Source organism: Leucoraja erinacea, unplaced genomic scaffold, assembly GCF_028641065.1.
Source record: "Leucoraja erinacea ecotype New England unplaced genomic scaffold, Leri_hhj_1 Leri_232S, whole genome shotgun sequence".
Taxonomy (NCBI): domain Eukaryota; kingdom Metazoa; phylum Chordata; class Chondrichthyes; order Rajiformes; family Rajidae; genus Leucoraja; species Leucoraja erinaceus.
Window position 1 is genome coordinate 59,637 of NW_026576133.1, and position 14,961 is coordinate 74,597.

Consider the following 14,961-nt stretch of genomic DNA (forward strand, 5'->3'; position numbering starts at 1 on the left):
TGGAGGAACAGCTTCTTCCCCTCTGTTATCAGGCTTCTGAACGGCCCTTCCATAAGCTCGGGTACTGTCCGATTCACCTCTACTCCATTGCGGACATTGGACTTAGTCTGTGGAACTGATGCGCTACAATGCTGAGAACTATATTCTGCACTCTGTATCTTCCCTTTTGCTCTACCTAATGGATTGGAGTTTGACCTGTTTGTATTTATGTAGAGTATTATCTGATCTGATTGTACAGCATGCAAAACAAAGCTTTTCACTGTACCTCGGTACATAGAAACAGAGAAAATAGGTGCAGGCGGAGGCCATTCGGCCCTTTGAACGAGCACCGCCATTCATTGTGATCATGGCTGATCGTCCCCTATCAATAACCCGTGCCTGCCTTCTCCCCATATCCCTTGACTCCACTAGCCCCTAGAGCTCTATCTAACTATCTCTTAAATCCATCCAGTGACTTGGCCTTCACTGCCCTCTGTGGCAGGGAATTCCATAAATTCACAGCACTCTGGGTGACAAAGTTTTTTCTCACCTCAGTCTTAAATGACCTCCCCTTTATTCTAAGACTGTGGCCCCTGGTTCTGGACTCGCCCAACATTGGGAACATTTTTCTTGCATCTAGCTTGTCCAGTGACATGTGACAGTAATGACCACACTCAGTCCAGACAATGATGACCATAGACTCAGTACTGACAGTAATGGCCATAGACTCGGACAGACACAACAGACCATTGACGTGCTGTAGCGTGCTGCGTACCTGGTTGTTCAGCTGGCATTGGCCCACTGTCGAGGCTGCCGCCCGTGCCGCTGGAATTGCAGTAAGGAGGAGACCAGCCCTGATCACAGAAACAGTTGCCATTATTGTTACACACCTGGAACAAAAACATACCTGATGTCAGCAGCCGTGCAGCACAGGTTTACTTAGAAACACAGGCTTACAGCCGGTCGAGTAACCAACACACCTCCAGGGAGTATTTACAAACCTCTCCCCAAATCACTGCTCTGTTCACACAGAGGGTGGTGGGTGTATAGAACGAGCTGCCAGAGGTGGTAGTTGAGGCAGGGGCTATTACAGTTCTTTCCCTTCCACCCGTATCCCTCCATCCAGCTTTACATCACCTTCCTCTTCTCTCCTTATCCCACTCCCACCTTTGTCACTTACTCCCCCCATCTGCCAACCTCCCCCCTTCAACTGTATCCCCCTGTCATTGCAGGAAAAGACACAGAGTGCTGGAGTAACTCGGCGGGCCAGGCAGCATCTGTGGAGAACATGGATAGGTGACGTTTCACAGAGTGCTGGAGTAACTCAGCGGGTCAGGTAGCATCTGTGGAGAACATGGATAGGTGACGTTTCACAGAGTGCTGGAGTAACTCAGCGGGTCAGGCAGCATCTGTGGAGAACGCATAGTGAAAGATTAGTCTTTATTCCATAAGTAATCCAGAACATTTAAACTGCCAGCCATTCATACCCAGCTCGGTGTGGCTTCTGGGATCTGGCTGACCTTGTTAGTTTAGTACCGTGTAATACCGTAATACCATGTAATGGGTGGACACATATATGTGTAGTGGAGATTATAAATGGCAAGGATTAATAAGGGTTAATCCACAATCACCTTCTGTCATATAACACAGCGGCAAGCGTTTTGAGAATGCTCTTGTAAACAGCACTGGATGGAGGTCTACATGCAAACGCAAGGACGGCACAATGGTCTCCTTGTAACCGCGGGTGCGGGTTTGTGGCCTCATTAGTTGATTTGTAAATTGACCTAGTGAGTGGGGAATGGATGAGAACTAGTGTGAACGGGTGATCGATGGTCAGCGTGGACTCAGTGGGCTGAATTAGGCCATTCGGCCCATCGCGTCTACTCCGTCTTCCATCATGGCTGATCTATCTTTCGCTCTGGACCCCATTCTCCTGCGTTCTCCCGTCACGGTTGACAGGGAACTAATGAAGACTCAGTCTGCAGCACCGTGGGTGAACTAATGTAAAGGGCATTGAATGTGTTGGCCGCCCCTCCCCTGCCCGTTGATCCTGGGTGGCGATGACTGAGATGATCAATGTCCTACCCCATTGTTGTTACACGTCTTCTGGCAGCTTCCCACATGCAACTGGGCTATGTTCTGGCACTTGGCATTAATACAGGCCTGTGAAACAAAGATCAGTGTGTTAGTGCATCGCACACTCACTGGCATTGCCCGCACACTACCCAAGCATCATATCAATGGCAATAGACAATAGGTGCAGGTGCAGGAGAAGGCCATTCGGCCCTTCAAGCCAGCACCACCATTCAATATTATCATGGCTGATCATCTCCAATCAGTACCCCATTCCTGCCTTCTCCCCATATCCCCTAACTCCACTATCTTCAAGAGCCCTATCTAGCTCTCTCTTGAAAGTATCCAGAGAACTGGCCTCCACCGCCCTCTGAGACAGAGAATTCCACACTCACAACTCTCTGAAGTGTTTCCTTGTCTCCGTTCTAAATGGCTTACCCCTTATTCTTAAACTGTGGCCCCTGGTTCTGGATTCCCCCAACATCGGGAACATGTTTCCTGCCTCTAGCGTGTCCAAACCCTTAAGGGCCTGTCTCACTTCGCCGTCATTTGCACGTCACGCAGATGGCGCGTGAAGATTTTGTACATCACAAAATCCTGCGACTCCGCGCACGGCTGCGCGTCACTGCCTATGTCTGGGTATTGCGTAATGAGGAAGGGTTAGTTAGCAATCTTGTTGTGCGTGCCCCCTTGGGCAAGAGTGACCATAATATGGTTGAGTTCTTCATTAGGATGGAGAGTGACATTGTTAATTCAGAAACAATGGTTCTGAACTTAAAGAAAGGTAACTTTGAGGGTATGAGACGTGAATTGGCCAAGATTGACTGGCAATTAATTCTAAAAGGGTTGACAGTGGATATGCAATGGAAGACATTTAAAGACTGCATGGATGAACTACAAAAATTGTTCATCCCAGTTTGGCAAAAGAATAAATCAGGGAATGTAGTACATTCGTGGATAACAAGGGAAATCAGGGATAGTATCAAAGCGAAGGATGATGCGTACAAATTAGCCAGAAAAAGCAGCATACCGGAGGACTGGGAGAAATTCAGAGACCAGCAGAGGAGGACAAAGGGCTTAAAGATTATGAAAGAAAACTGGCAGGGAACATAAAAACTGACTGCAAAAGTTTTTATAGATATGTATAAAGAAAGAGATTAGTTAAAACAAATGTTGGTCCCTTGCAGTCAGAAACAGGTGAGTTGATCATGGGGAACAAGGATATGGCGGACCAATTGAATAACTACTTTGGTTCCGTCTTCACTAAGGAAGACATAAATAATTTGCCGGAAATAGCAGGGGACAGCGGGTCAAAGGAGTTGGAGGAATTGAGTGAAATCCAGGTTAGCCGGGAAGTGGTGTTGGGTAAATTGAATGGATTAAAGGCCGATAAATCCCCAGGGCCAGATAGGCTGCATCCCAGAGTACTTAAGGAAGTAGCTCCAGAAATAGTGGATGCATTAGTAATAATCTGTCAAAACTCTTTAGATTCTGGAGTAGTTCCTGAGGATTGGCGGGTAGCAAACGCAACCCCACTTTTTAAGAAGGGAGGCAGAGAGAAAACGGGGAATTACAGACCAGTTAGTCTAACATCGATAGTGGGGAAACTGCTAGAGTCAGTTATTAAAGATGGGATAGCAGCACATTTGGAAAGTGGTGAAATCATTGGACAAAGTCAGCATGGATTTACGAAAGGTAAATCATGTCTGACGAATCTTATAGAATTTTTCGAGGATGTAACTAGTAGCGTGGATAGGGGAGAACCAGTGGATGTGGTGTATCTGGACTTCCAGAAGGCTTTCGACAAGGTCCCACATAAGAGATTAGTATACAAACTTAAAGTATACGGCATTGGGGGTTCAGTATTGATGTGGAAAGAGAACTGGCTGGCAAACAGGAAGCAAAGAGTAGGAGTAAACGGGTCCTTTTCACAATGGCAGGCAGTGACTAGTGGGGTACCGCAAGGATCAGTGCTGGGACCCCAGCTATTTACAATATATATTAATGATCTGGATGAGGGAATTGAAGGCAATATCTCCAAGTTTGCGGATGACACTAAGCTGGGGGGCAGTGTTTGCTATGAGGAGGATGCTAGGAGACTGCAAGGTGACTTGGATAGGCTGGGTGAGTGGGCAAATGTTTGGCAGATGCAGTATAATGTGGATAAATGTGAGGTTATCCATTTTGGTGGCAAAAACAGGAAAGCAGACTATTATCTAAATGGTGGCCGACTAGGAAAAGGGGAGATGCAGCGAGACCTGGGTGTCATGGTACACCAGTCATTGAAAGTAGGCATGCAGGTGCAGCAGGCAGTGAAGAAAGCGAATGGTATGTTAGCTTTCATAGCAAAAGGATTTGAGTATAGGAGCAGGGAGGTTCTACTGCAGTTGTACAGGGTCTTGGTGAGACCACACCTGGAGTATTGCGTACAGTTTTGGTCTCCAAATCGAGGCACATAGAGGGAGTGCAGAGAAGGTTCACCAGACTGATTCCTGGGATGTCAGGACTGTCTTATGAAGAAAGACTGGATAGACTTGGTTTATACTCTCTAGAATTTAGGAGATTGAGAGGGGATCTTATAGAAACTTACAAAATTCTTAAGGGGTTGGACAGGCTAGATGCAGGAAGATTGCTCCCGATGTTGGGGAAGTCCAGGACAAAGGGTCACAGCTTAAGGATAAGGGGGAAATCCTTTAAAACCGAGATGAGAGGAACTTTTTTCACACAGAGAGTGGTGAATCTCTGGAACTCTCTGCCACAGAGGGTAGTCGAGGCCAGTTCATTGGCTATATTTAAGAGGGAGTTAGATGTGGCCCTTGTGGCTAAGGGGATCAGAGGGTATGGAGAGAAGGCAGGTACGGGATACTGAGTTGGATGATCAGCCATGATCATATTGAATGGCGGTGCAGGCTCGAAGGGCACAATGGCCTACTCCTGCACCTAATTTCTTTGTTTCTATGTTTCTATGTCATCGTGCACCATACGTGCGTAATGCACACCATGCTTGCATCACGTGCTGTCATGTCGCGTGCATCGTGCGTCATGACGCGTAAATGATGTAGCGTAATTTACGTGCAAATGATGGCCAAATGGGACAGGTCCTTTAACAATCTTATATGTTTCAATGAGATATCCTCTCATCCTTCTAAACTCCAGAGTGTACAAGCCCAGCTGCTCCATTCTCTCAGCATATGACAGTCCCGCCATCCCAGGAGTTCACCTTGTAAACCTACGCTGCACTTCCCTCAATAGCAAGAATGTCCTTCCTCAAATTAGGGGACCAGAACTGCACACAATACTCCAGGTGTGGTCTCACTAGGGCTCTGCAGAAGGCGAAAAAATTGCATAAGTGGGACAGGCCCTTATTAACTTCCTTTCCTTTGCCTTGACGTGACTGTGGAGCCAACAGGAGGGGTGGAGTTGCAGCCCCACTCTCTCCTGAGCAGCCCTCGTTCCCGCTTACCTTCTGGTGCCCACACTTGGTGCCCGGGCGGATGATGTCAGAGCTACTGGCATCCTCGAAGGTGGTGTAGGTGGCCCGGCACTCGTGCTTGACACCCCGGAAGCGCAGCGTGCTGGTGATGATGTGCACATTGCCTCCACGGATGGGCTTTTCACTTCCCCCCTTACACTGCATCTTCCCGCAAAGGACGTCCCTGCAGGGGTGACAATCACACGCTGGCCTCACCCCATACAACCACTACCCTCCAAGATGCACATGCTACCTGCCAACCAGTCAGCAGAAAGACTATACACCATTACAATCGAGCCATTCACAGTGTACAGATACATGATAAGGGAATAACATCTAGTGCAAGGTAAAACCATTAAAGTCCGATCAAAAGTCTGACAGGGTGGGCTGGTTTAGTTTAGTTTAAATATACAGCACGGAAACAGGCCCTTCGGCCCACCGAGTCAGTGCTGACCAGTGATCCCCGCACACTAACACTATCCTACACACACTAGGGACTATTTACAATTTTACCAAAGCCAATTCACCTACAAACCTGTACATCTTTGGAGTGTGGGAGGAAACCGGAGCACCTGGAGAAGACCCCCGCAGGTCACGGGGAGAACGTGCAAACTCCATACAGACAGCACCCGTAGTCAGGATGGAACCCGGGTCTCTGGCGCTGTGAGGCAGCAACTCTACTGCTGCACTGCCTGCCTGTTCCTGTGCTGCATTTTACAATGGTTCAGGTGAAAATGATACCACGAGAATAAACACAAGGGGTGCATCAGTAATATTGTGTTTTGGACAAAGTCTCAAATATAGAATGATGGAACATTTACCACACAGCGGAACCCCCACCAGAGACAGGAGAGTGTTGCCGTAAACAGAGGAGGGCTGGTTGCTTTAATAATTAAGCAGAGTTTAGCAAGGATATTAGAAGATCATCGAGTGAGGTGTGTGTGTAGACTTGGATTTAAGTGAGGAAAGATCACTTGGACATAGATTTACACAGCATGAAAACAGGCCTTTCAGCCCAACTTTCCCATACTGACAGATTTGCCCCATCTAAACTAGTCCCATTTGTCCACACTTGGCCCATACCCCTTTATACATTTAGAGACATGTACCACTACAGTTGTCATATAAACACAATGAATACCTCCGCTCAGTCCGCCTGGGCCTAGCTGACTTTTCTGTCCTGGGCCTCCTCCACTGTCATAGTGAGGCCCAGCGCCAATTGGCGGAACAGCATCTATTTTGCTTGGCCAAGGGAATTGATTTCTCCAAGTTCAAGTAACCCTTGCATCCCCTCTCCCTCTTCCTCTCCCTCTCCCTCTCAGTCCTGCCGACATCCTAATCATCGTACTAATCTCACTGACGTCCTGATGAGTTTCAATGTCTGTATAACTCGTTATCACCCAGCCCACAGCCAACAATGAACCATTGTGGGCTCCACTGTTCCTTGATGATTGTTGCTTTTTGCATATTTTTTGTTTGTTCCATATCTCTCGATATCACCATAGATACATAGACAACAGGTGCAGGAGGAGGCCATTTGGCCCTTCGAGCCAGCACCGCCATTCAATGTGATCATGGCTGATCATCCCCAATCAGTACCCTGTTCCTGCCTTCTCCCCATACTGCTTGATTCCGCTAGCCCTAATAGCTCTATTTAACTCTCTTTTGAATGCATCCAGTGAATCAGCCTCCACTGCCCTCTGAGGCAGAGAATTCCAAAAATTCACAACTCTCTATGTGAAAAAGTGTTTCCTCACCTCCATTCTAAATGGACTACCCCTTATTCAAAAACTGTGGCCCCTGGTTCTGGACTCCCCAATGTCGGAAACATGTTTCCTGCATCTAGCGTGTCCAATCCCTTAATAATTTTATATGTTTCAATAAGATGCCCTCTCATCCTTCTAAATTACAATGAATTTACCATTTCCACCATTTATATCTCTTGTTTCCCTTTCCTCTGACTCTCAGTCTGAAGAAGGGTCATGACCCATTCCTTCTCTGGAGACGCTGCCTGACCCGCTGAGTTACTCCAGTTTAGTTTATAGATACAGCGTGGAACCAGGCCATTGGGCCCATCGCGTCCACGCTGACCACTGATCGCTAGCGTAACAGTTCCATGTTCTCCCACTTTCTCATCCTACAAATGAAGGGCAATTTACAGAAGCCAATGAACGTACAAACTTGCACGTCTCTGGGATGTGACATCCAGAGGAAAGCCACGCGTCACGCACGGGGAGGACGTGCAAACTCCACACAGACAGCACCCCGTGGTCAGGATTGAACCCGGGTGCTGTGAGGCAGCAACTCAATGTGCCACCCGCGATAAACTTGTTAAATTATAATTCAAATGTCATGAAACAGCGCTAACGTGTCAGTTATTCTCGGGATCAAATCCCTGCGTTAGGGCAGGTGGGTGTTTGTGCAAAGTCAGGATGTCAGGCACATACTCAGCTTGGCATGCAATATGCTCGTTGTTTTCGTTCTGGCCACAATTGCCATACTGGTTTCCTTCTCCGTTAGTTACTTCATAGCAGATCGGCTCGGCCGACATCGCACCTATGGGAGAGAAGGCGCTGTCACTTCACCGTCCTCGTGCTGTTAACTGCGTGCGGCCACATCCCAACCAAGCGAGCGGGAAAGGGAGGGGAGATGTTTGAACTGCCCGGAGGACCTGTTCCTGAGCAGCCATGTCCCTGAGGAATGAGCCAGTGGGACTAGCTCGGATGGGCAACTTGGTCAGCACGGACCGGATGGGCCCAACGGCCTGTTTCTGTATTACCTCTGGTCACCCCATCAGAAGAAGGATGTGGAGGCTCTGGAGAGGGTGCAGGAGGTTGGTGCTTGGATCAAAGGGCATTAGCTACAGTGGGAGGTTGGTGCTTGGATCAAAGGGTATTAGCTACAGGGGGGGTTGGTGCTTGGATCAAAGGGTATTAGCTACAGGGGGGGATTGGTGCTTGGATCAAAGGGCATTAGCTACAGTGGGAGGTTGGTGCTTGGATCAAAGGGTATTAGCTACAGGACGAGGTTGGTGCTTGGATCAAAGGGCATTAGCTACAGTGGGAGGTTGGTGCTTGGATCACAGGGTATTAGCTACAGGACGAGGTTGGTGCTTGGATCACAGGGTATTAGAGGTTGGTGCTTGGATCACAGGGGGGTTGGGTATCACAGGGTATTAGCTACAGGGGGGGGGGTTGGTGCTTGGATCAAAGGGTATTAGCTACAGGAGGAGGTTGGTGCTTGGATCAAAGGGTATTAGCTACAGGACGAGGTTGGTGCTTGGATCACAGGGTATTAGCTACAGGACGAGGTTGGTGCTTGGATCACAGGGTATTAGCTACAGGGGGGGGTTGGTGCTTGGATCACAGGGTATTAGCTACAGGGGGGGGTTGGTGCTTGGATCACAGGGTATTAGCTACAGGGGGGGTTGGTGCTTGGATCAAAGGGTATTAGCTACAGGGGGGGTTGGTGCTTGGATCACAGGGTATTAGCTACAGGACGAGGTTGGTGCTTGGATCACAGGGTATTAGCTACAGGGAGAGGTTGGACAGACTTGGATTCTTTTGCAGCAAAGCCCCCACATCCTTCCAATACCCAATAGGTGCAGGAGTAGGCCATTCGGCCCTTCGAGCCAGCACCGCCATTCAATGGCTGATCATCCCCAATCAGTACCCCGTTCCTGCCTTCTCCCCATATCCCCTGACTCCTCTATCTTTAAGAGCCCTATCTAGCTCTCTCTTGAAAGTGTCCAGAGAACCGGCCTCCACTGCCCTCTGAGGCAGAGAATTCCACAGACTCACAACTCTCTGTGTGAAAAAGTGTTTCCTCGTCTCCGTTATGGGAGATTGCATACATTCCAGTAAATGGGGGCGACCAGAACTGCAGGCAAGACTCCGAATGCGGCCTGACCACAGTCCCATAAACTGCAGCATGACTTCCTGAGTCGAATACTCAATTCCCCTGACCAATGAAGGCAAGCACATCATACTGTACATCTTCTGTCTGAAGAAGGGTCTCGAACCGAAACATCACCCATCCCTTCTCTCCAGAGATGCTGCCGGTCCCGTTGAGTTACTCCAGCATTTTGTGTCTACCTACGATTTAAACCAGCATCTGCAGTTCTTTCATACACAGATCATACATCTTATTACCCACTCTATGTTTGTGTTTGGCCTCTATCCAGGGTGACACCTTCTACCCTGGAAAAAGGTCTTGACTCTCTGCACTATCCACGCATCTCATAATTGTATATCGATTAGGTCATAGGGAGCAGAATTAGGCCATTCAGCCCATCGAGTCCATTCCACCATTCAATCATGGCTGATCTATCTCCCTCTCCTAACCCCATTCTCCTGCCTTCTCCCCATAACCTCTGACACCCACACTAACCAAGAATCTATCTATCTCTGCCTTAAAAATATCCACTGACTTGGCCTCCCCAGCCGTCTATGACAAAGATTTCCACAGATTCATCACCCTCTGACTAAAGAAATTTCTCCTCATCTCCGTCCTAAAAGAACATCCTTTAATTCTGAGACTATGAACTCTAGTCCTAGACTCTCCCACTAGTGGAAACATCCTCTCACACTCACCCTATCCAGGCCTTTCATTATTCTGTATGTTTCATTGAGGTCCCCCCTCATTCTTCTAAACTCCAGCGAGTACAGGTCCAGTGCCGACAAACGCTCATTCCTGCGATCAATCTTGTAAACCTCCTCTGGACCCTCTGCAGAGCCAGCACATCCTTCCTCAGATATGGGGCCCAAAATCCCTACATACATCTCTCTCTCCTAGCACATACTGCAAGGGCCAGGAAGCGAGCGGGCAAGATCATCTCTGACCCCTCTCACCCTGGCCACAAACTCTTTGAATCACTTCCCTCTGGAAGGCAACTCCGGACCGTCAAAGCTGCCACAGCCAGACATAAAAACAGATCTTTTCCACAACTAGTAATAATCAAAAATCTGTAGCCTCCTTTTGCTCTGGTATTTTATTCAATTCACATGCTTAATCAATAATGTTTTATTATTAATATTTAATATTTATGTGTCATTCCTAATTGTCACTGTATGTCATGTTGTCACTTGCGTGCGGAGCACCAAGGCAAATTCCTTGTATGTGAATACTTGGCCAATTCATTCATTCATATCTATGCGCCTGTCCAAAAGTCTCTTAAACACCACTATGGTATCTGCCTCCACCATCACCCCTGGCAGAATGTTCTAGATCAGGAGTAGTGGTTCAGAAGAGGTTTAGAGGGATATAGGTCAAAGGTGGGACTAGTGTAGATAGGACATGTTGGTCAGTATGGATGTGTTGGGCCGAAGGGCCTGTGACCGTGCTACCTGCCACTGTGACTCTGCTTCACCAGGGGTGAGGAGGTGTGACACCAGCCCTGCCATAGAGTGATACAGCGTGGAAACAGGCCCTTCGGCCCAACCAGCATGTCCCATCTACACTAGTCCCACCTGCCTGCGTTTGGTCCATATCCCTGTCCTATCCATGTACCTGTCTAACTGTTTCTTAAACATTGGGATAGTACCTGCCCCCAACTACCTCCTGTGGCTACTGGTTCCATACACCCACCACCCTCTGTGTAAAAAAGATACCCTTCAGGTTCCAACAAAACCTTTCCCTCTCACCTTAAGACTATGTCCTCTGGTTCTCAAATATCCCCCTCTGCCCAAGAGACTGTGTGCATCTACCCAATCTATTCCACTCATGGTTTTATACACCTCTATAAGATCACCCCTTATCCTCTGTGCTCCAGGGAATGGTCCTAGACTACTCAACCTCTCCCTGTAGCTCCCACCCTCGAGTCCTGGCAACATCCTTGTAAAGTTTCTGTGCACCCTTTCCAGCTTGACCACATCTTTCCTTAAGTCATGGAGTCATAGAGTGATACAGTGTGGAAACAGGCCCTTCTGCCCAACTCGCCCACACTGGCCAACATGTCCCAGCTACACTAGTCCCACTTGCCTGCGCTTGGTCCATATCCCTCCAAACCTGACCTTTCCATGTACCTGTCTAACATTCTCGTAAATCTTTTCTGAACCCTTTCAAGCTTGACAATATCTTTCCTAGAACACGGTGCCCAGAACTGAACACAATATTCTAAATGCGGTCTCACCAACATCTTATACAACTGCAACATGACCTCCCAACCCCTAGACTCAATACTCTGACAGATGAAGACCAAAGTGCCAAAAGCCTTTATGACCACCTTATCTACCTGCGACTCGACCTTCAAGGAAAAATGCACCTGTACTCCTAGATCCCTCTGCTCTACAACACTACCCAGAGGCCTATCATTCACTGTGTAGGTCCTGTCCTTGTTTGACATCCCAAAATGCAACACCTCACACTTCTCTGTATTAAATTCCATCCACCATTCCTCCGCCCACCTGGCCAATCGATCCAGATCCTGCTACAATCATTCACAGCATGGTGCGCAGAACTGAACACAATACGGGCGCTGTATGATTGGCAGCCTCACCAACAGTCTGTCTGTTTTTTTGTCTTTTTCTGTTACTTTTAGTGTGTTTTGAAAGTTTGTGTTAATGTTCTCTGGTTTGTTTTATGTGGGGATGGGGGTGGGGGAGGGGGAAACTTTTTTCCAGTCTCGTACCTTGCCGGAGATGCGATTGTTTTCCGGATCGTATCTCCGGTCGCTCTGCAGCCTAACATCGTGGAGCTGGAGGCCTCGCGAAGGGACTGACTTTGAGTCCCACCACAAGTAAGGGAAGAGATTGAACTTTCTTTTCACCTTCCATCACTGTGAGGAATGTGGAGGAGTTACTGTGGTGGATGTTTATGTTAAAATGTGTTCTGTTGCTTTATGACTGCATGCCAAAAATTCCTCGTATGTTGCAAAACATACTTGGCTAATAAAGTATTATTGTATTGTATTGTATGGTATGGTATTGTATTGCAGCGTATTGTACTGTATTGTATGTATTGTACTGTATTGTATTGTATTGTATGGTATGGTGTATCGTATGCAGCAGCGTATTGTACAACTGCAACATGACCTCCCAGAACCACTGCCATGTGTGGGGAGGGGATCAGTGCTGCCATCTAGTGGCTGTCGGCAGCCTGTACTCACCATCGCCCCAGATCTCCTGGCATTGCTTGTCTGCAGACTGACAGAGCCCCTGGTTGCAGAACAAGTTCCCGTTGCTGCAGGTGTAGCCATCTTTCATGTAGTGATTGTTGGGGCAATCTTGGGAGCTTCCCGTGCAGAACTCGGGCAGGTCGCACTCTCCGCGTCTGGGCCTACACACCGTGCCTGCTGGGAGGAACTGAAGAAAGACGGCATCAGAGGATGGCAGGCAGTGGGGGGGAGAGGAGCTGAGATTAGGGTCACCAATTTTTTCACTCCCAAATAAGGGACAAAAGGTCAAAATATGGGACCCATTCCCAACGGCATTTCGTTGGCCGACTAGGCTGTGGCTGGGTGAATGATGAGTTAGACTGGGTGCTGGACTGTACACAAAGCCCAGACAGCTGAGGAGTTTTGGCCCTGGCCACGCGATATCGCTCGCAAAGTCCGGTGCCCCGTCCAATTCACGAACCGATGATCGGCCATGAGAAGGAGGGGTGGTTAGATTAGGTTCGATTCAAGTTCATTGTCATTGCACAAATACGAGTACAGGTACAACAAAATGCAGTTTAGCATCTAATCAGAGTGCAAAGTAGTAAAAATACTGGATAAAACAATATGTACAATGTGGATGAATTAAACTAGTACATAGGCAAATAAATATATACAGATAAAAGAGTATAAAAGATAGCTAGCGTCAGGCCTGTGAGTTCAGCAGGGTAATGGTATTTTGGAAAAAGCTGTTCCTCAGCCTGCTTGTGCGAGACCTGAGGCTGCTGTACCGCCTCCCTGATGGTGTCGGCGGTAAGCGAAGGTACAAAGGTCGGACAGCTGGCCGGGTTGCCGACCGACGGGGCCACTGGTGAGGCGCTGCTGCTGCTGCTGCACTCCTTGGGCTGCACTACGTCGGGACGGGTGAGGCGGGGCCGGACACTGCACTCCGACCCGACAGTCCCCTCGACCCGAGTAGTAGCGGTCAAATCCAGGACAAGGGCGGTCCTGTATGAGACAAATCAATTTAGCCCAATATACGGGATGTCCCGGCTAATACGGGATAGTTGGCAACTCTATCCACAGCCTTCTGAGGCAAGGACCACACTGAATCTTCAGCCAAGGATGCAGACCAATGCCTCTACTTCCCCAGGCGACTGAGGGTGCCAGGTTCAAGCACACTCCTCTGCCTCTACAACACGACACGATACAATACGATAAAACTTTATTCATCCCCGGAGGGAAATTGGTCTGCCGACAGTCACAGCACACAAGGTACGCAAAAACTTGAAATTATAAGTGTAAACAAGAAGAAAAAGAGACAAGCGACTTGTCTGGCTGCCGTGAGCACAGCGCCTTCACTGGAACAAATGAACAAACAAACAAACCAACGCAGGTTTATCCCCTGGGCAGAGGAGTCTAAAACTAGTGCAACCCCCACCGGGTCCCCCTTGTTTCTCCCACCGTCCCTCACAGCGGTCCCCCCATGCCGGGTCTTTTCCTCCCCCCCCTCATGCTCATCGACCATTGATCGCGGGCCGATCGCGAGGCCCCACCACCACCGTCCACCGAGGCTCCCATTGCCACCGAGGCTCCCACGGCCACCGAGGCTCCCGTTGCCACCGAGGCTCCCACGGCCACCGAGGCTCCCACGGCCACCGAGGCTCCCGTTTCCACCGAGGCTCCCGTTGCCACCGAGGCTCCCGTTGCCACCGAGGCTCCCCTTGCCACCGAGGCTCCCACTGCCACCGAGGCTCCCGTTGCCAACGAGGCTCCCACTGCCACCGAGGCTCCCGTTGCCACCGAGGCTCCCGTTGCCACCGAGGCTCCCATTGCCACCGAGGCTCCCATTGCCACCGAGGCGTTGCCACCGAGGCTCCCACTGCCACCGAGGCTCCCGTTGCCACCGAGGCTCCCCTTGCCACCGAGGCTCCCGCTGCCACCGCGGCTCCCGTTGCCACCGAGGCTCCCTGCCACCGAGGCTCCCGTTGCCACCGAGGCTCCCACGGCCACCGAGGCTCCCGCTGCCACCGAGGCTCCCGCTGCCACCGAGGCTCCCGCTGCCACCGAGGCTCCCACTGCCACCGAGGCTCCCATTGCCACCGAGGCTCCCGTTGCCACCGAGGCTCCCGTTGCCACCGAGGCTCCCGGTGCCACCGAGGCTCCCGTTGCCACCGAGGCTCCCGTTGCCACCGAGGCTCCCACTGCCACCGAGGCTCCCGTTGCCAACCGAGGCTCCCGTTGCCACCGAGGCTCCCGTTGCCACCGAGGCTCCCGTTGCCACCGAGGCTCCCGTTGCCACCGAGGCTCCCGAGTCTTGCCACCGAGGCTCCCGTTGCCACCG

The 14,961-nt window shown here is 49.7% G+C and overlaps 1 protein-coding gene across 5 annotated transcripts in view; it reads right to left on the minus strand.

Moving 5' to 3' along the window:
• LOC129716426 (disintegrin and metalloproteinase domain-containing protein 12-like) overlaps positions 1-14,961 on the minus strand; it is a 111,890-nt gene that overhangs the window by 26,719 nt on the left and 70,210 nt on the right. For all 5 annotated transcript variants that reach the window (XM_055666299.1, XM_055666301.1, XM_055666298.1 and 2 more), the window contains exons 14-18: positions 12,630-12,825; positions 7,972-8,080; positions 5,516-5,708; positions 2,065-2,142; positions 755-869 (exon numbers count right to left, since the gene is read on the minus strand). In XM_055666299.1, coding sequence (XP_055522274.1) covers positions 755-869; positions 2,065-2,142; positions 5,516-5,708; positions 7,972-8,080; positions 12,630-12,825 — 691 coding nt within the window. The remainder of the gene's footprint in view (positions 1-754; positions 870-2,064; positions 2,143-5,515; positions 5,709-7,971; positions 8,081-12,629; positions 12,826-14,961) is intronic.